The 21317-nt window shown below is 34.8% G+C and overlaps 1 protein-coding gene and 1 long non-coding RNA gene across 6 annotated transcripts in view; one reads left to right on the top strand and one right to left on the bottom strand.

The window, feature by feature from the left end:
• Positions 1 to 8634, bottom strand: part of LOC125356247 — a 17609-nt gene extending 8975 nt beyond the window's left edge. The window contains exons 1-2 of the long non-coding RNA XR_007211841.1: positions 8512 to 8634; positions 3321 to 3323 (exon numbers count right to left, since the gene is read on the bottom strand). This is a non-coding gene — a long non-coding RNA (uncharacterized LOC125356247). The remainder of the gene's footprint in view (positions 1 to 3320; positions 3324 to 8511) is intronic.
• The window catches only part of Ehbp1 (EH domain binding protein 1), a 270123-nt gene that overhangs the window by 200316 nt on the left and 48490 nt on the right, over positions 1 to 21317 (top strand). For 4 of the 5 annotated variants that reach the window (XM_048352600.1, XM_048352599.1, XM_048352602.1 and 1 more), the window contains 2 exons: positions 7632 to 7779; positions 18249 to 18356. In XM_048352600.1, the coding sequence (XP_048208557.1) occupies positions 7632 to 7779; positions 18249 to 18356 (256 nt within the window). The remainder of the gene's footprint in view (positions 1 to 7631; positions 7780 to 18248; positions 18357 to 21317) is intronic. The other variant, XM_048352601.1, reaches the window with a different exon arrangement.

Here is a 21317-nt window from a genome sequence, read left to right on the forward strand (position 1 = left end):
ATTGGGTGGGTAATGATCTCAGCAGCCATACTGACAGGTTCTTATGTTCTAATTCACTTTTGCAAATCCATTGCATCATTTTTTGGCTAATGTCAGTTGGTGACATTTGCGGCAAGTTTAAAAAGGACCCCCCATGGCAGCCATTTTTATTTGCTTCTTAAGATCCAAAGGCTGCTGAAAGAACAATTGAATAAAGTTGAAGATTGGAGAAGCTTGAATTTCTTGTTCTCTGTGAAATGAAACTCTAGTTCTTTTTCTTCCCCTTCCCCTTAAAAGCAAAAGTCTGCTAGGGGGTTGTAGCTGTGTCAAAGCCGCTGGGATGCCACTGCTGATCACTTTAATTACTACGACTAAGGAGGATAAAATTAAAAGTAGCACCATTGAAGCAGTGGAAGAAAGCTTGCCTAGATGTCGGTGAACTGTGAAATATAAAAATTGCATACCAATACATTTTTATGGAAAGGAAACAAGGAATTACATTACTTATTCTTGAAGAGTTTGTCCTTAAATTGTCAAGTTTTGCTAGTGCATCTATCTATAGCAGATTGCAGACCATTTCAGAATGATAAGAAAAAAGTAACCTGAAGACATATGAAGGGCTAAATATTTTTTCAGGCATGTCCAGAATAGTTTGTTCTGATCTATCTTCTCTATTTGAATATTTCCAATGTACTGAAATATGGATTCATTTTGAACCATAGCAGAACTTTTGCCTTATCTTGAAGATATTAGCAAAGAGAAAGCAAAGCTTAAATGTGCTACATTTTACACTTTTCTTAAAGGCTTATGATTTAAGGTTGGAAACCTAAGTTTTAAATGAATATAAATTGGTTTTTCATTATCACACTATTCAGTAGCACAAGGGGGAAATTAAACTGATTTGTACAGTACAAGTACAAATAAAAAATTCATATGTCTAAGTATTGGAAAAACATTATACTCTGTACACCACAGTTTTGTAGTGGATAAGACCAGTGCTTTCAAGCAAATACTGAATTTATTTCTGACTCTGCTGTTTATAATATCTATGACCTTGGGTAGTATATTTGAGACTCAACTTCTTTCAAGATAGGATATCAATAACTATCTCACTAAATTGTGAACAGAATACCTACCTGTATGAAAACAGAGAACCAGTATTTTCTCAAAAGTTTGTTTTAACTTTAAAAAAAAGTCAAGGAAAGGGAGCCCTTTTCCCAAAACACAGCTACCATCAAACCCTACCAAGAGTCCATCTGTATTAGAAAAGCTAGATTATCCTAGATAATACTGTATAGAAAAAGGTAAATGTCATCAGAGCCATTCTGTTTTTTAAAGCATTTGGGGGGCTTGAAATCTGTGCCTCATGGTCTCACTTGACATGTTTGCTCAAGCTGGTACTCTATCATATAAACAATGCCTCTGGAGATGGTATCTCAGACTTTTCTGCCTGGGCTGGCCTCAAACCTCCATCCTCCATCAGTCAGACTCCTGGAGTAACTAGGGTTACAGATATGAGCCACTAGCTCCTGGCATAGTGTCATTTTTTAAAATCACAAATTTATTTAAGCTTACTTAAACTTGAATTTTTTTGAATATATTTTCCCTTTTAATAAGCTGCCAGGTAAATGATGCCTTGTTTTTTGTCAGCAGTCGTAGTAAACAGAAAGTTTAATTATAGCAATTTATCAGTCTTTTGACTTGAGAATAGTCAGAGCAGATATTAAAACACATTTCTGTACTTACAGGTTTAGATAAATTATTGTTAGAAATATTAACCACATAGTTGGGCAAATTATGTTGAATGCTTAAAAATAATAAAATGATCACTGTCCCTGTTCTAGACATGTTTTCCTTGAACATGGACAATATGACTTTTCTTGCAAAAATAATAAAATGTGTAGATATTGTTGCTCTCCATTTAAGTACTACTGTACAAACTGTGTGTGTGTGTGTGTGTGTGTGTGTGTGTGTGTGTGTGTGTGGCTGGGGATTATGCTCAGGGTCTTATTCATGCTAGGGAAGCGTTCTGCTCCCGAGCCCAAGCACTGACCTAACAAAATGACTTTTAATGGAACTTACGTATAAAAATTAAAATGAAATTATTTTCCTTAGAACAAATCTAGAGATTAATAAACTGGAAATTAGTTCTATCAATTAAGCTGATTATAATCAGCTTAATTGGTATAATTACAAGCTTTTCCTTCATGACTCTTTTCCCCTTGAAGTGTTGGGGATTGATCCTAGGGCCTTGTGCAAGCTAGGCAAGCTCTCTACCACCTAGCTACATCCTCTATAGCCCTCCATGATGACTTTTAACAATTAACTTTTATTTTCTCAGTTCTTTGTCTTGAGGGAAGTTAAAGGGAGAGAAAACAAACAATGCAGATATACCATCCCAGGGGAGAGCTCTAGGCCCAAGCAAAATTGTCTCTGTGGTGTTAGGACATTAGTAGAAAAGTAAATTAAGGCAATCTGATAGGGAACTAGAATTCTGTCAATCAGGCTCAAGATTTTGTGCTATGTCCATAAACTTTGTTTACTGTAGGGTTTTATGAGTTGTAACCTGCCCCTTGCAGTCTGTTAATGAGGCTAAATCTTGCTACTTGAGAATTGAATTACAGCACACCTCTGGGCTAATGGTTATAAACAGAAAGTCCCATTAGGGCTGCATTCTGATTTGTTCATTTGCATTTTTCTATTGTAAGGGGAACAATGATGGGTAAATAAGTACAAACAAACAATTTACATGGAAATTGATAAAGTGTCTGTAATTAGTATTTTAGAGTTAGTTTTATTAATGACTGCCTGCTTTAAATTGCACTCTTGGTAAGCTTGCAGAAGAAAGTGGGGGGGGGGCCTTGTGGAATAAACTTAGGTTCCCATTTCATATTTATAATGGTAAACTCATTTAACTCTGTTAAAATAACTTAGCTTGAACCAACAACTTCCAACTCTGAGGAGTTGGAATTTATTCATACAGTAAAATTCACTTAAATCTAGTTGCCTAAGGCATATCAAATAATGATTTTTATTAGTGCTCTTAACTTTTCTTAAGTTTGAAAGATGAAAGTTTAGCAAAAGCTCAATTTTCCTCAATTGGTCATGTAATTTGGTGCTTTGAGGATCAAATAGTTTGGAAGTTAAGAGCAAGAGCCATAGCATCAGACATAGGCTAAAACGCTTGGTTATGACATCAGTTCTAGTTCTGGATTCTTGGGACTTGAAATCTTAAGTATTGGGAAGCGAGGGAAGGAAACATGGAAGGAAGGTTGTTAGAATTAAATGAGATCATGTGTAAAATACAGTTTTTACATCTTCAGTCTCACACTGTTCTCTACAAACTACTCTTCTACCTACAAATAAGCTTCTCTTTCCAAAAACTTTCGTCTTTTCCCAAATCCACACCCTTTCTCTCCTTCCTTCTCCAAGATTCATGTATTAAAATAATTTTGATTATGAGAGTAAAGTACATTTATATTGTGGAAAGCTAAAAGTGAAAATAATTAAGAGGAAAAAAAAGAAATATGATACCACATTCTAGCCTTGCCCCAGGGGCACTCATCTATAAATACAGGCTACTCAGAAGGCCAAGATCTGAGGATCATGGTTCAAATCCAGCCTGGGTAGGGACATCTATGAGACTATTATATCCAATTAACTACCAGAAAGCTGAGAATAGAGCTGCGGTTCAAGTGGTTGACTGCTATCCTTGATCAAAACAGCTCAGGGACAGTGACCAAGCCCTGAATTCAAACATTAGGACTGGCATACACACACACAGAAAAATCATGTTTTGAGACTCAGAAATCTCCATCAGGACAATTTTGTGTAGTTCTTTGAACTCCTTCAGTGCATGTATTTCTATGTGCATAGATACATCTATATTTTTTATGAAAAGACAGTGAAATTACTTCTGTGTGAACATCTTCAGATTTCTCTAATATACTCAGCAATACCTTAAAGAGCTTGTTTGTCCAAATCAATATGTATGTAGGACAGTATATTGCATCTAGTTGCAAAGTAGTGGTAGTGGTGGCAATAGTAGTGGTAATGACTGGTTAGTTGTTTGCTTGCTTAACAACTTAAAGTGACCAATTGTTCTTAAAGGCCAATTGTTCTTAATATCCTCCTGTATATGTTTGTTTCCTTGCTGTGTTATTTATCATGCTTCTTTAAGTTTTGCCGTTGCAACTAAAATTAATTTTTGTGGTATTACTTAAATATATGCTTCAATTACTACAACTATTTAATAACCTATCCCAAATCTAATATTATAGAATAAGTCTTGTTAGGTTCTCAGATTCTTTGAGTAAGGATGCTTTGTCTCTGTACCATATTATGGAAGGCTTCAGCTGAGAAGATTTGAATGAATGGTTAACAAGTTCTTCAAAGTTCAAAATTGCTAGATGTGAAAAAAACACCACCAACAAAAACAAAATGGCTAGATACTGAGAACATCTAAAGGCTTTGGGGGAAGAGGTAGCAGGAGGCCATGCTAGAGATTGAAACCATATACCCCCAAGCTTGTTAGGTAAGCACTCTTACCAATAAGCTCCCTCTCTAGGCTTGAAAGCTTCTTTATTCACATGTATAACATCTGGGCCATCATGATCCCAATGAACTTGGGCTGGGATTTGGGCTTCTCACGGCATGTCACCTGAGCTTACCGGAATGTAAGAATTTCAAGTGGGTATGGAAATCATCTGTAACATGGATCTGTGTTCTGTTGATTACATACTAAAGCTAGCCCAGAGGGATTAAATACTATCACTGCCACTTCTTTTTGAGAGAGTAGCAAGTTATGACTTATGACTTGCTCTTATGACTACATTAGAGCATGTGGTCTTGAGATTGGAAACCAGGACCTTGTGACTGCTAGATAATTCAGTACCACCAAGCTCTACCTCAGTCCTATGAGGAAAGCATGTAGAGGAAAGCATATATTAGTGTACCTGTCTTTGGAAAATATAGACTTCCTACATTGTCATATGAGTATACAGTCTCTGTCAGACATTTCACTAAAAGCTTTCATAATAGTAACCTTTGCTATAATGATTTGTAACTGTACTTTGAGTGGGGCATTTACTAGCTGGTTTTTGTCATTGACTGGAACTTTACTCATTTCACACAAGAGCAATTGGGTAATTAATTGATTCATTTCCTTTTGATTGCTAATTTTTAAGAATTGTTTCAAAAGCTGCCTCACAGAAAAGATGTCAATAGCTCTTCTTTTTATACCCCCCCCCCAAGGGTCCCAATCTGGGTATTTTCATATATTCTCCTCAAATATGTTTCTCACATTTCTCTTTCTACTGCCATTGCCACTTTCTCTTCTATAATCTTATTTTAGCTTCCTTGGACTCTTAATGTTTGATGGATTTAAACTGATGTTCATAGGAGACAAATGGAATTAGAACTCAGGGCCTTGTGCTTGTTAGGTATCTGCTCTACCACATGAAACCCTTTTTGTATTGGTTATTTTTGAAATAGGGTCTCACTTCTTACCCAGATTGGCCTGGACCACAATCCTATTTGTTCCCTGCTGTAGTGGGAAGCTTTTCCTGTTGAAATTGGTTCTAACAAAGATTTTACCCAGACTGGCCTTGAACTAAGAGCTTCCCAATCATAAATTTTCAAGTAGCTATAATTACAGGAATGAGCCACTGGTATCAGGCTCCTTGGAGACTAATATGGCTTCCTAACTGTGCTCATTTAAGCACTGTTGTCACATTAGTCTTTCTCATAAAAACTTCTGGTTAGTCATTCCCCTAAATTTAAGGACATACACAGAGTAAATCACTCACTCACTCACACACACACACACACACACACACACACACACACACACACACCCTTTTAATGATCTCTACTGCTTTAATATAAAATTAAAATACCGTGTTGTGCAAGGTCTTTTAGTGTCAACCCAGCTTTTATTTTCTTTTTATCATTACTTTTTCTATTCTCTGGCAAATTATGTTATTTACTCTCATTATGCTTTCTTGCCTTTATGTCTTTATATTGTTCCTATCTCTCAATATCTCCTACACTACTTCTCCAAATCAAGCCTGGTGAAAGTAACTCCCATCTCTACCCATTCCAAATCCTCTTCATTCTTCAGACCTAGCTCAAAAAATGACATGCCTTTTGTCTGCTTCTTAATCAAAACTATTTTCTTCTGGACTTGTGGGACATTTTGGTCAAGCTCCTTATGGTTATAAGCTTTTTGAGTTCAGTATATTTTCAGGCTTGAATTTTGTTGGAGAGGGCAGTGCTAGGGATTGAACTCAGGGCTTTGCACATGTTACGTATGTGCTTTAACACTGAGGTATATCCCTTGTACTTTGCTTAAAAATTGTATAGCATCTAGCATGTTACCATGCTTTGTGTTAAAGACCAGAGAATCAAAGATAAATGAGATTAGCTCATGCCTTTACGTAGCTCAGCTCTGTCCAGAAGTACACGTATCTACAGAGTTATAACTTGACAAGTACAAAAAATATTAACACAAGCTGGCCATTGGTGGCTCACACCTGTAATCCTAGCTACTCAGGAGGCTGAGATCTGAGGATTGAGGTTCAAAGCTAGCCTGGGCAGGAAAGTCTGTGAGACTCTTAACTCCAAATAACCACCAAAAAAAACAGAAGTAGAACTGTGTCTCAAGTGGTAGCACATTAGCCTTGCGAAAAAAATAGCTCAAGAACAGCACCCAGATCCTGAGGTCAAGCCCCAGGACTGGCATGCGTGCGTGCGTGCATGCGTGTGTGCGTGTGTGTGGTGTGTGTCTTAAAGAGTGAGTAGGAGTTAAATAATAAGAGAAATGCACAGTCTAGGAAGAGAGCCACAGGTACTTGAAACTACATACTACATGCAATTCTTTGTGAATAAATATAAGGTTTTTTGAGGTTAGGAGATAAATGTTAAGGATAACCCTACAAAGATATATTGGAACCACATTATTTCAATCTTTGTTTTGTCATGTTAATGTTTTATTTTGTTTGCTTTCAAGCTTACAAAATAATTTTGCATTGATTATTTGCAACTCTTAATTCTAGTTTAGTAGATTCAAAACCCATATTAGACTTTTGTCATTTTTTATTGTTCACCTGGGAAAAGAAGGAATAGCCAAAAATAAATTTTATGTCACTCTTGGGTTATTGTTGTTGATCATCTTTAAATCAGAATTACATACTGATCGATTCCTACTCCTATTCCATATAAAAATACTATTCTTACATTTGATAAGTTTATTTGCTGCTATCAAAGATAACAGTGCTCAATGCTTTTCTTAGAAAATAGTTAAACTATTATTTAAAAACTAAGGTATTAATTTAAATTCTGTCTTGTGACTTCCTTCTGTAAAGTTGGATTCTCCTATTAGTATTTCCTGAGTTTTTCTCATGATGTATATCGCCAAACATTTTTAATTTGAATTTTTAATGGGCATTTACTATAATAATTTGTCAGTTTTAAAAAATCTGATTCTAGAATGTCTTTTTAAAATGGTGTGACATCCAACTGATATAGAGCATCCTATTTATAATGTGGGGCAAGCACCATGCTGTAAACCAGTTACTATCATGATGATCAGATTGAAAATGAAATTGCATTTCTGTCAATTACTGAGTTGGCAACTGTTCAATATATCTTAGCAGCAAGATGAAGAGCGACGTCGGCAGCTGAGAGAGAGAGCTCGTCAGCTAATAGCAGAAGCTCGATCTGGAGTGAAGATGTCAGAACTTCCTAGCTATGGTGAAATGGCTGCAGAAAAGTTGAAAGAAAGGTCAAAGGCATCTGGAGGTGAGTTAAAGAATCTTGTATCATATTCTACAGACAACCCAGAAATCTTCAGTGCACCTTTGGGACTTTTTATTCTTACTTCAAAATGTTACATCAAAAACATAAAGTTGCTAACCTATTGATATGTGGCAAAAAAAAAACAACTAAAGAAAGTATAGTAAATCACAAGATTACCATTGCTGTTGGTAAACCAATCTTTTGGTTTAATTTATAACAGACCAGAAAGTACTTACTGTCTTTGATAGAAAACTCATACAAACCTTGGTTTGTGATACCCCATGATGCTTCCTTAAGTGTCTTAGTAGTAAGTAAATGCAGTAGTAGTAAGTAAAGTTTAGATTATAGGACTCATAAGTGATGAACTTTGACATGAAAGACTTTGTCTTCCTTGTTCTTAGAGTTGAATCTAAGACCATGTGCATAATAATCAGTTCACACTCAACTCCTAGCTCAAAAACTTTCACTTAACATAAAATTTTTGTAAAGCAGGTTGGATTGTAGTCTAACATTGTAGCCTTATTTGTCAGAATTTCAAGTAAGCCCAATATCAGTTTCTTTTTAATCTCCTAACTCTCTGTACTGTAAAAGAGTTTTCTTCAGTATCTTCAGAGATTATTTTACTATATTTATCGATTATTTTAATTGGGCATCTTAAATTTGAAACTTTTAAAATTTAACAGCATACTCAAGAGGCCTATGATGTAGTTTATTTTATTTTATTTTAAGAGTAACCTATTTATATATGGAAACATGCCAACTATTTGGCCTGAGTTAATCTTAGAATTCTAAAATCAACCTGAATAGTAAGCAATTCAGGATTTGAAAGACACTTGACATAGCTAAAACAAAGGCAAGCTATTTCCAGGTTAATAATAAGTGTCTTCAAAGTAAACTGAAACTTACTGATGTGATTTCTAATTGATTCATTATCTTGAAAGCACCCATGGTGTCTAACATGGCGTTCCTTACATTTGTTTTATAAACAGCTATGTACCTGTCCTTCTGGACTTCTCAGAATGTGAATATCTTAACTAAATCCTTTGCTTGCCTTTTCAGCTCCTATGATTTAAGATTGTTTATGTAATTTCCCTTTCGCCTTCCTTCCATCCTTCCTTCAGTATTGCACTCAAAGTCTGTGAATGCTAGGCATGTGCCCAGTTTTTTCAGTTTCTGTATTCTATTACAGTTTTGAACTTTTATATAATGCTGTGATAGTTTGTATTGATTTATCATTAAAAACAAGGTGTTTCTTTTATCCTAAAATTCTCTTATAAATATAGAAGTCTTTATATTTGCTTCTTTATGTCTCTGATTGATGGAAAATCCCCATCCATATTCCTTATTCACCTGATAGGCTGTCCTAATGCTGTGAATGCCACCTGCCCATGGCATCATAAAGCTAGTATCAGAATAGTAAGAGTAGGATGGCGATTTATCATTGTTTCTTTTAATTTTTCTCCCAGTGTTAAACAGTTACTAATGTCAAACTCTGGAAGGTTAAGAAAATGTAGTTTTTATAACCTCCTACCTAAGGATACATAAAGAATAGACTAGACAAATGTTGTCAGTATTATAGTCTAAAGATTATAGTCTGTACGATAAGAGAGCATCTGGGTGCTGATATCTATAATCCTAGCTACTCAGGAGACTGAGATCTGAGGATGGCATTCAAAACTAGCCCTGTCAGAAAGTCCATGAGAGTCTTAATCTCAATTAATTACCAGAAAACCGGAAGTGGAACTGTCATTCCAAGTGGTAGAGCACTAGTCTTGAGCAGAAAAGCTCAAGGACAGTGCCCAGGCCCTGAGTCCAAGTCCCACAATTGACAGAGAGAGAGAGACAGAGACAGAGACAGAGAAGACACCTGGATTTGGCATCATTCAATTGCTAAGGTAAAGTTAAACAAATGAGGATTTGATCTGGCAAGGTGTCAAGAACTATAGATTACAAAAAGGAAAAGTTGAGTGAAATGAAAAAGGGATAGGATTTAACAGATGTTTTATGAGAATATGCCTGAATCAGGCATTCCCTATTCTCTAGTAGGGGTGGGGAGACTATTTTCTGTTAAGGAACATTTGTATACTTACAACATTATTACAGGCCATGAAAAATTAGCAACACAAGCAGATGGCAGCCAACAAGAAGCATTGCTTGTCTGTTCTGTCATATACCAAATGATTTCATAGGCCTGATATGGCCTTTGGGCTACACATTCCCCACCCCTAAACAAAATTACCCAAGTCCATTTATCCCATAAATACAACATACCTTAGATGTTGGAAACAGCCTTATATCATATGATAGACTCTTAATGAGAGCAAAGGTTGATATAAAATAAGTAGAGTAGGCTTATTCTCTGTCCTCAGTGATGTATCTTGGGCTGCTTATAAAGGAACATGTATCAGACTATGTCTGATCTTTGCTATTCAGACTAGGAGGTGAGGAGAAACCTTTAGGAAAAGCGGAAAGGGATAAAAGTTGTTTCTAAAAGACAAATATTCAGACTTACATATCTACCTATTAAGCAATATCCACAGTCTTAAATCATGAATCAGCAAACTATAGAATAGATCAGAGTAAATATTTTAACTTTGTAAGCCATATGGTCTCTCCCAACATCTCCACTCTGCTTTGTAAACTGTAATCATCCACGAACAATACTTAAATAAACTCACATAGTGGGCTACCACAAAAGTGGGCTGTGTTTTTCCCCTGGCCTATGATTTGCTGGCCCTTACATAGCAAATTCAAGACTCGGTTGGGTTTACAAGTTTCCTAAATGAAAATTACCCTTGCAAGGTTGACATATCAGGGGAAAAGAATGAATAGTATGCTCCCTCAGATCTACCAGCTTTTGCTAAGGTGTAATGTGAAAGGGAGAGAAGTCATTTGAAACCAGCCTGGATAGCATACTAGACTAGGAAGATTTTAGAAGCTGTAGTAGTACAGAGTGACAAAGAAGAGCACGGTGAAGACTAGATGAATACAATAGATGAATGCAACTTGCTAGAGACATGATAATCACTCCGACCTACTATTTGATCCCACTTGTTCCCAAGCAGCAACCAGCACCAATAAGAAAAAGAAACAGTACATTTGAAGTGAAGCATCTTCAGCTTCATGATGTTCACAGAATATACATGCAAGATAGTTTATATCATGTAGAGCCATGTATTCAGATAATCTACTTGCATCCCATTAAAACTGCATATAACAATTCTTGTGTAAATAAGAGAATCATACCTGTGCTAGATTCTAGAGCATGGCTTTAATTGGTCTTTGCATTTAAATGTACTTGTAGTCATATGAGAGAATTGGTACTATTGTGGCATATTAAGCATTTTTTTTAATTTTTAGCATCATTTGTTGTTATATGCTTGTAATAGCCCCATTTAATAATCCCATTCTAGGCCAGGCACCAATAGCTCATGCCCTTAATTCTAGCTACTCAGGAGGCTGAGATCTGAGGTTTAAAGCAAGCCTTGGCAGAAAGTTCATGAGATTCTTATCTCCAAAATATGCCAGAATTGGAGCTGTGGCTCAAGTGATAGAGTACTAGCCTTAAGCAGAAAAACAAAGCAAAACAAAACTCAGAGACAGGGCCTAGACTCTGAATTCAAGCCCAGGACTGACAACCCTCCCTCTCCCCCCCCCCGCTCCAAATGTAACTAAATATATATCTCAGTTGTGGAGCACTTGCCTAGCACATGTTTAATCCCCCATAAGAATGATGATGGTGATGATGATAGTGATTAGCAATGATGATAATGACATTGTTATATTCCATATTGTGTAACAAACTTGTAGGTCCATTGTCTTTTATCTTACTTGGCTAGGTACAGGTCTCTGATAACTTTGACAAAGTTTGCTGTCTTTGTTTTGACATGTATGATGCTGTTCACACATTTTGGCCTGAATTTATTCTTTGGGTATATAAATGTTAAATTTTTGTTTATGGTACACAATCACATTTGTAAAGTAAGTAACTACCTTGCTCTAAGATGATATTTACCATTCATATTATACATTTAATATTGGGGGATTTTTTTAACTCACGTTTTTGTGCTTGATAGACAGCTGTCTACCACGCAAGCCATTTTTGCCCTAGTTATTTTTGAGATTAAGTTGTCACCATAATCCTTTTATTTACCCTTTTAGCATAGCTGGAATGATGGAGACAGGACATGATATATTTTTCTGTCGAGGTGGGGTCTTGAAAACATTTCTTGCTCAACCTACCCTGGAGCTAAGTTTCTTACCATCTCAGCCTCCTACTGGGATGACTGGTATACTCTACCACACCCAGCTATTGACTGAGAAAGAGTCTTGGGACTTTTTTGCCCAATCCGACCTTAAACTATGACTTTACCAATTTTCCACTCCCAAGTAGCTAGCATTATAGGTGTGAGACACTGGTGACTATTTTATGTTTTTATGTATGTGTTCTATAACTTATCACTTTATCACTTACCACTTTAGTTTGAGTTAGATTGGGATCATGTAAATTTAAATGTTTTAATTTAATATTTTTATATTTAATAATTTTAAATTTAATATTTCTGCCTCCTTTTGACTTACAAAAAATAATGTGGGATTGGGGGTTTTTCTGTCAGTACTAGGACCTGAACTCAGGGCCTGCGTACTGTTCTTGAGTTTTTTGCTTGCTTAAGACTAGTGCTATACAGCAGCTTCACTTCTGGGTATATTGGAGACTAGAGTCTGATGGACCTTCCTGCCTAGACTAGCTTCAAACTGTGATCTTCAGATCTCAGCCTTCTGAGTAGCTAGGAATACAAGAGTAAGCCACCAGCACCTGGCAAATAATGTTTGGTTAACATTTCATTTTCTTTTTTTTTTTTTTTTTTTTTTTGGCCAGTCCTGGGCTTGGACTCAGGGCCTGAGCACTGTCCCTGGCTTCTTTTTGCTCGAGGCTAGCACTCTACCACTTGAGCCACAGCACCACTTCTAGCCGTTTTCTATATATGTGGTGCTGGGGAATCGAACCCAGGGCTTTATGTATACAAGGCAAGCAGTCTTGCCACTAGGCCATATTCCCAGCCCCTGGCTAACATCTCAAATAGACAGTTTTCAATTTTCTTTTTAAATAGAGTTTTCTTTTAACCTATGCCAGACTGGACTTTTAATCCTCCTATTATACTTCTCATATCACTGGGAATGTCACAGTGCCCACCTTTTTTTTTTAGTTCTTACACACCTTTTAATGTAGCTAGCCTTGAACCATCATCCTCCCAATATCAGTCTCCTAAGTAGTTAGGAGTACAACTATGAGCCATCACCCTTGGCAAGAAAATATTTGTATTGTGCCCATGAGAATGTCTGTATGTTTTTCTGATCCTTATTATTTCAGAGCTAGAAAATGGTTTTACCTGAATTTGTTGAGACAAAATCTTAAAGTCCTTCAATACTTCCTATTTTCAACTTAATAGTAATGAGTACTATGCTAACTTTTGTGTTACTTATCAAACCATAAGTGTATGAATTTTATGGGGGCCTTTGCTGAGAATATTAAAAACCATAATGGAGAATTTGGGGACATTTTTTTTCTAAGTACATTTTAATGACCTCAATTTATTCTTTTAGAACTGTAGATATTCTTTTCATTGTTGTTACTACCAGATATTCTGTTTATCTATAAATATTCTATTCACAAGTAAAGTATAAGCTTAGCCTTATTGCTGTGCTGTAATTCACACTGTTGGGATGTCTATTTTGCTTGTATTCTTATACAGTGCCAACCAGAATGCATTTTCACATCCCAGTGCACATCTAATCTCCTTTTACATTTTCCTGGTCACATAATACATGCCATATTTGCAAACCAGTTTCAGCTACATAATGAATCTCTACTTTAGTTTCTGTCTTTCTCACCTACCTAATTTTCAGTGGTTACCCATAAAGATACCTATATCTGCATCTATATTCATATTTATATGTGATACTATCTTTAATAGTATACATGTATGTGCACACAAATGCATATCTATTTTAGTTCTGCTACAGTGAATTTAGAGCATTTCCACAGGTGTGTTTGGAAATGTGTAATATTTACTGCTAAAAGAAATTCAAGGTTCATTGTAAAGCTGAAGTTAGTGAATGGAAAGGAAGAAGGAATCTAGTCTTAAGAAAACCTGAGCTGGGGCTGGGGATATGACCTAGTGGCAAGAGCGCTTGCCTCGTATACATGAGGCCCTGGGTTCAATTCCCCAGCACCACATATACAGAAAATGTCCAGAAGTGGCGCTGTGGCTCAAGTGGTAGAGTGCTAGCCTTGAGCAAAAAGAAGCCAGGGACAGTGCTCAGACCCTGAGTCCAAGACCCAGGACTGGCCAAAAAAAAAAAAAAAAAGAAGAAGAAGAAGACCTGAGCTGTATAGGAGATCAGTTTTTACTCTTGCCCTCCCAAATGATAATCCTTTTATCTAAGATTAACTATATATATATAAATTATATATTATGTATATTATATTATATAATAATAATTACCCCACTTAGCATTACTGGTCAGTAGCAATGTAGAAAGATTTCAAGTGTATTCAATTGGAAATAAAATGAATAGCACCTGTTTAACATTATGCCAGAACCTGGCATTATATAAATGAGTAATGAAAGAGGATATACCTTTTTAACCTATTCTTGGTACTGAAAATACCCATATCTAACCAAATTTCCATCGTTAATTATTCCTTTTCATAGCAACATTGGGTTTTCAGAGCCATCATTCTAGTCACACAGGTGGAGATTTCGTTGTGATATCTGCCTCACCCTCATTCTTTCCAGTATTCCTTCTCTATAACCTAATATCTAATAATTTTTTTTTTTTTTTTTGGCCAGTCCTGGGCCTTGGACTCAGGGCCTGAGCACTGTCCCTGGCTTCTTCCCGCTCAAGGCTAGCACTCTGCCATTTGAGCCACAGCGCCGCTTCTGGCCGTTTTCTGTATATGTGGTGCTGGGGAATCGAACCTAGGGCCTCGTGTATCCGAGGCAGGCACTCTTGCCACTAGGCTATATCCCCAGCCCCTAATATCTAATAAATTTTTAAATCATGTCATAACCATCCTCAGTTCTTTTTATCTTAGGTTAGACTCCCCATACTTCTTACCTCCAAGTTATTCCTGAATTTCAACCTGATTTTCCTACCTCCAGCTTTACTGTTCTCTAGACTACCAGGTAGGTCAGTAATTTCACATGAAGGTTGATGTCACGTGCATAATGTCGAACTCTACTGCACAGTTCCTATATTTATTTCTTTCAACTAAGAAGGATATGAGAATTTAATCATGAGTGATATTACAGAGATGGTAGTGAAGCTGCTCTAGTTTATAAAAGATAAAAGCTTCATTATTTACTTTACTACTTATAAATTATACATACCTTACAACTGTCCATAAGAAGATACTTAGATTGAAAACTAATCTTCTAAAGTACAGTGCTGATCATGTTACAGTATAATCACTTCTTCATTCCTATCAAGTAAAATATAAACTTCCCATTCTGCTATTCTAGACTTTCTACATTTTGCCTTTCAAGTCCTACCTCCTATTATTTCCCACTAAGTATGCTTGAGCCAAATTGGACTTCACACTATTCTCTGAACATAACCTACCCTTGTCTGCTTTCATGTCTATATAATGCTCTCCTCTCAATTGTACCTCTTGAAATTCTATACTCTTCTCAAGACCTAATTTATAGGTTAGCACTTCCAAGAAAGAATTCCTGGTGTCACAGGCAAAGAGTCATCTTTTTACCTTTTGAATCTTTGTACTTTATTTCTACCTCCATTAACACCTATCCTATGTGGTATTACAATCACTTCAATATATTCCTTGCAGGAAGAATAAATGTCTTGTAGAACTTGGTATCTCTCCAACATCCAACACAGGTTTTGCATATTGTAGGTACATTATGTGTTAGAAGTTCCTTGAGTAAATGAATGAATGTTGAATTTTGTATTTTTGCTCCAGGTTAATAATGATCAGCAATAATCATTGGAGGCTGGTAGATAGAAATGAAGCATAGATAGAAATGAAGCTGGTAGATAGAAATGAAGCATCCCCTAAATCTACTAGTAAATTTTCTCCAATACAGAATAATACTAAAAAGAAGTGTTTGGATAATCTTTTTAACACCAAGAAATATGTTTAATTCATTTAAGCAATAAAAGTAGTCTGAGAAAAAATTTTGAAGAACGTAAATTAATGAAATGAGACTTATGAAATGTATTAAATGTTCATTGTAAGCATAGTTGATCTAAACAGATCTCTCACCTGAGTGCACTTAACAGTGCATTTATGTATAATGCCTTGGCTATTTCTGTGAGTGCACATATTATTTTTATTGCTTTCCCCCTACCCAGGAATCATTTATCAGTCTTTTTAATTTGTTATTTTCTTTTAAATAGCTTACAGAGTACATTTAATATTCTTAGTATGTATTTACTTGGGAAGCTAGAAAAAAAAACAGTCATAAAGATGTACAGTTTTGGAGCGTAAATGTTGAAGATTTAAGCCAAAGCTCAGGAATTCTGGAATTTCTAAATTGGAAAAAAAATCTTTGTAATATATCACCATTAGCAAAAAAAAAATATCCAATAAAATCATGCAGGAGAATAACAAGGGTATTCATCAACTTCCAAGGCTAAACAACTGTTTGTATGTATGGATTCTTCAACGTCCATAGCTAAACCACTAATAACTATAAGTGTAGATATCTATATATGTGTGTTTGTATGTATATATATATATATATACATATCCAAAAGGTCCAGCATATATTATAAATATATAATATGTTACTAAGACTGTTATGTCTTTGCAAATGTATGAAATTCTTCACCAATTTTATTATTAGGTCTTGGAGAGATTTTGCTTTTGTATATAGTAGAAATTTTTAAGGTAAAATAACCTCAGTTTCTAACCTGTCACATTTTACTAAGAGCATAAAAATAGTGCTATACTTCCTCATTTGTGTATATTTAATATTTTGAAATAGTTGTCATGATTTGAGCTCTTCCAAGGTGTATCTCTTAGTTGTTTCTAAACATTCTACTATATAATGGTACTTATATTAAGGCCTGGGGATGTAACTTGATGGTAGAGTACTAGCCTAATGTGTAAGGTTCTGGGTTCAATCCCCAGCACCACAAAAACATGAATAGATAAAATATAGTATTATAGTATTCTAATCTTATTCTTAATATGTCTTAATATTCTTAATACACCTTGGGAATAATGTCTCATTAGTAGAAAAACAATGGTTTCAATATAACCACAAGTCTATAAGTACTGATATGTTCGCAGCACAATTTGTCATTGCTAAAATATGAAACCAACCCAGATGCCCCTCAGTAGATGAATGGATAAGGAAAATGTGGTACATATACACAATGGAATTTTATGGCATTGCCCCATTAGTAAGGAAATGGAAGGACTTGGAAAAAATTATACTAAGTGAAGTGAGCCAGACCCAAAGAAACATGGACTCTATGGTTTCCCTCATAGGGAAAAATTAGCACAGGTTTAGGCTAGTCACAGCAGAGGATCACAAGAGCCCAATAGCTATGCCCCTATGAATGCATAAGATGATGCTAAGTGAAATGAACTCCATGTTATGGAAACGAGTGTGATATCACTGTTGTAATTACTTTCAACATGCCAAATGAAATCGTAGCTTCTATTGTTGGTGATCCTCTTGTATCCCCTTCCTGTGGTTGTCCCCGAGCTATCACTGTATCTCATCTGAGTACCCTGTATACTGTATATATGTGTATTAGAACTAGAGAAGTGAAAGGGAATATCAAAATCGAGAGACAAAGGATAAAAAGATAAACGACTCCAAAAGCAATACTTGCAAAAACATTATGGTGTAAACCAACTGCACAACTCATGGGGGGAGAAGGAAAGGGGGAGGGGAAGGGTAAAGTGAGGGAAGAGGTAACAAATAGTACAAGAAATGTACCCATGGCCTTACATATGAAACTGTAACCCCTCTGTACATCGCTTTAACAATAAATAAGTAATTATTTTTAAAAAAAGAACTGATGTGTTATAGCCAATGGATGTTAAAATGAGTTCTCAAGATATTATTTGATGACTCATCAAGTTAACTTTATTTTTATGTGTCATTTTTAGAGATTACTAATTCATTATAGGTTAAAATACAAGGACTCAGAGTTCATTGACTCAGAAACAGCACAGACAATGGATGGCAAATTGTCAAAACCTTTGTTCTGCTTTTATATGATAATTCATCTTTGATATAAGAATTTGAAATACAAATGTTAATCCAGCAGTGAAAAAAAATGACTTAAAACCGATTTCTTAACTAGCTTATCTTTATTAGACCTCAGTTTTAACAACTATTTTAAAATACTGCTTTTTCCTTTTTGGTGTTTTAGACAAAGGATATAAAATATAAATAATATACTAACATTATTGCTACATGTTCTTACAGATGAAAATGATAATATTGAGATAGATTCTAATGAGGAGATTCCTGAAGGCTTTGTTGTAGGAGGTGAAGATGAACTTACTAACTTAGAAAATGACCTTGATACTTCTGGTAATTTCAAATTATAAATGTTTGTGTCCTGCTGCATGGCAAACTTTATGCTTTTATTTTTATTGTCTCATAATCTTGTTTTATAGTTTTACTTCATCTATGACTCACAAATCATTTAGCTAAATCTGCTTCCATTAACTTCTTTTGTTTTTTATTTTATTTATCTTTTTTATTTTAGGTTGAATGCTAAAAGTCATTACATTAGAATAGCAAGTTGTCCCTGTGTTCTCTTATTAGTATTATACAATCTTATGTTTTATATTATATAAGACAACTTTTAGGCATTAAATAACTGATTCTCATTTTTGTTTAAATATGTTGGTTTTATGTTGTAAACATGGAATCCAAAGAATACTCCAAATGTAAATGTAAACCATGAATCTTGTTTTTTGATTTAGTATAGAATTTATGGTCTTAAAGTTAGGTGTGGTAGTACATGCCTGTAACCTTAGCACTGGAGCAGCCAAGACAGAAGTATAGTGATGTCCAGATGAGCTGTGCAGCAATTTCCAGACCAGCCTGGGTTATATCATAGACAAGCAAAGAAAAAAAAAGGATAATCTTAGTTATAGTAATAATTTTCCAGTTCTTTGCTTACATTAAATATTTAAATATTGTTTCTATTTTACTAAATATCTGATAACCACTATCATTACAACAAAATTAATGTCCTATCTTGTGTTAGTAAATCAGTGAATCACATTGGTCATTCATCTCTGTAAATTCTTTAAAACATAAAGATATTTTCTTTTAAAAAATGAAAGTTACATTTTGGTAGGTTGTTTTAATGCCAGTACTGGGGCTAAACTCAGAGTCTAGACTCTCCCTAAACTGTTTTTGCTCAAGGCTGGTGTTCTGCCACGTGAATGATAGCAGCTTCATTTCCAGCTTTTTGGTGGTTAGAGATAAGAGTCTCACAGACTATCCTGCCAGGGCTGGCTGAAACTGTGATCCTCAGATCTCAGACTCCTGAGTAGATAAATTACAGACATGAATCACCAGATTTTTGGTGGTTTTTAGCAGATGAATGTTCCTTGATTTGCCTTTATAAGCTAGCTACAAGTAATCAATGCAAAGTTTCACATGCCTGTAGAATTACTTAAATACTTAGAAGTCACTCTTTGGTGATCTGTTTTGATTGAATGGGACATTTTGCCCCCATCATTGGCATGCACCTACAGTGCTCACCTGTTTGGGGTATTTTTCCCTGTTTAAAGTCATTACTTCTCCAAGAACAATTGTTCAAGGCTTTCTAACCATAAGGAACACTTGAGAAAACTCATATTTTGTCAGTAACACCTCAGCCTGGTATTAAATTAGAGTAAAGCTAAATAGTAGTATAGTTGTACAAGACCAAGGGAAGTCTGATATATAAGAAAAAATTACATGCTTAACTCAAAATCAGACTACCTTTTACTTCTTTCTTAAAAATTATAGAAATTGGGTTTGCCTTTTCCTTACAAGAATATATTTGTTGTTGCCTACTTATCCTTTCATCACAATTAACACCCAGTACTTTCTTAGGAACCATAGTGTATCTTTATTGGTAAGGTCATACATAAGAATAGAATTGAAGGCTTAGCATTCACTTTATACTAGTATAAAATTAATGAAAATAAATAATGCATATTTCTGTATTTTATGGTAGATTAGGAAGAAAGGGAAAAACTTTCTCATAGAAAAGGTAAGAAGAGATTTGCAGTTACAGCTATTGCAATTTTGTGGGATTTTTTAATGGTTAATTTAATCCTAACAGGCTTGACTCTCATACTTTAAAAAAAATTCTCTCCTACTTTCTGCCAATTTAGAAACCACATCTTATTCTTCCTATTTGAAGTTAACTCATACATTGTTTACAGTTCTTAAGCATGTGAATAAGTGTTGGCACAGATAGACACTGGCTTCCCAGTTCAGATCCATGTTTTACTTTATGGCCATAAGAAATAGGAAGGCAAGCTGGAATTAAAGCACAGAGAATATATTATGATCTTTATCCTTGCTGTATCTTTCCCAAAATTCTTTTTTAATATGTATATAACAGTCATAATGTTTTAATAATAAGTTGTTTAATCTTTATCTTGATTTGACCATAGTTCATCAGATATTGTTTTAAAAAAGAAGCCTGGCAATATAAACTGACCAATTTGCATGAAAGCAATGATAATAGCGTTTATTAAGAGTATTATAATTAGAAAAGTTATTAATCTTTATGAAAAATATCATTCACCAAATGGTTGGCATGTCTTTTATAACCATTTTATTAAAGAATTGCTTTGTGTGAAATTATTAAAGTAAAATTTTTTTTCTACTTTTTCATAACTTTTTCTCAAAGATTAATATACTTAAAATAATTTGAAATTGCTTATTGTAAAAATTAGTCATATTTTAATTTTTATCTTAATTGAATACATTCTAAAAACATTATAATCGCTTATATTTCTGCCATCTGCATAGCAGGTAGTTGAAAACATACCATTTCAATGCTAGATATATATGTGTGTGTCTCTATGTATATGTATATATGCACACTTAAACACTATATTCCAAGTATATATGTGACTGAGAAGAGGTTAAGAACGTGTTTAAGATGATAGCATAAATAAAATTAACATACAAAAAGAATGAGATTACAAAGTTATAAAATTTTAAAATGTATACTTACTCATTTAAATATCTAGTTTGCTATTATTTATAACCTATGCAGTTACTTATAAACATATGTATTATATACAGATTATCTTTTCAAGAAAACATAGTGACTATTAAGTAGCATAACTTGGTTATCTTTAGGTATATTGATTGACCATACTCTATGGGAAATCACTCTGAGGGCAAAATATATATCTTAAGAACTGTACATGTCTAGAATCAAATTTGTTGTCCCATAGCCCAAATGTCCTTTTCTTCTTTCTTTTAAAATATAGTAATATTTTTATGATGTTGCCTACAATTGGTGGCATA

Source organism: Perognathus longimembris, chromosome 8 (genome assembly GCF_023159225.1).
Source record: "Perognathus longimembris pacificus isolate PPM17 chromosome 8, ASM2315922v1, whole genome shotgun sequence".
Taxonomy (NCBI): Eukaryota; Metazoa; Chordata; class Mammalia; order Rodentia; family Heteromyidae; genus Perognathus; species Perognathus longimembris.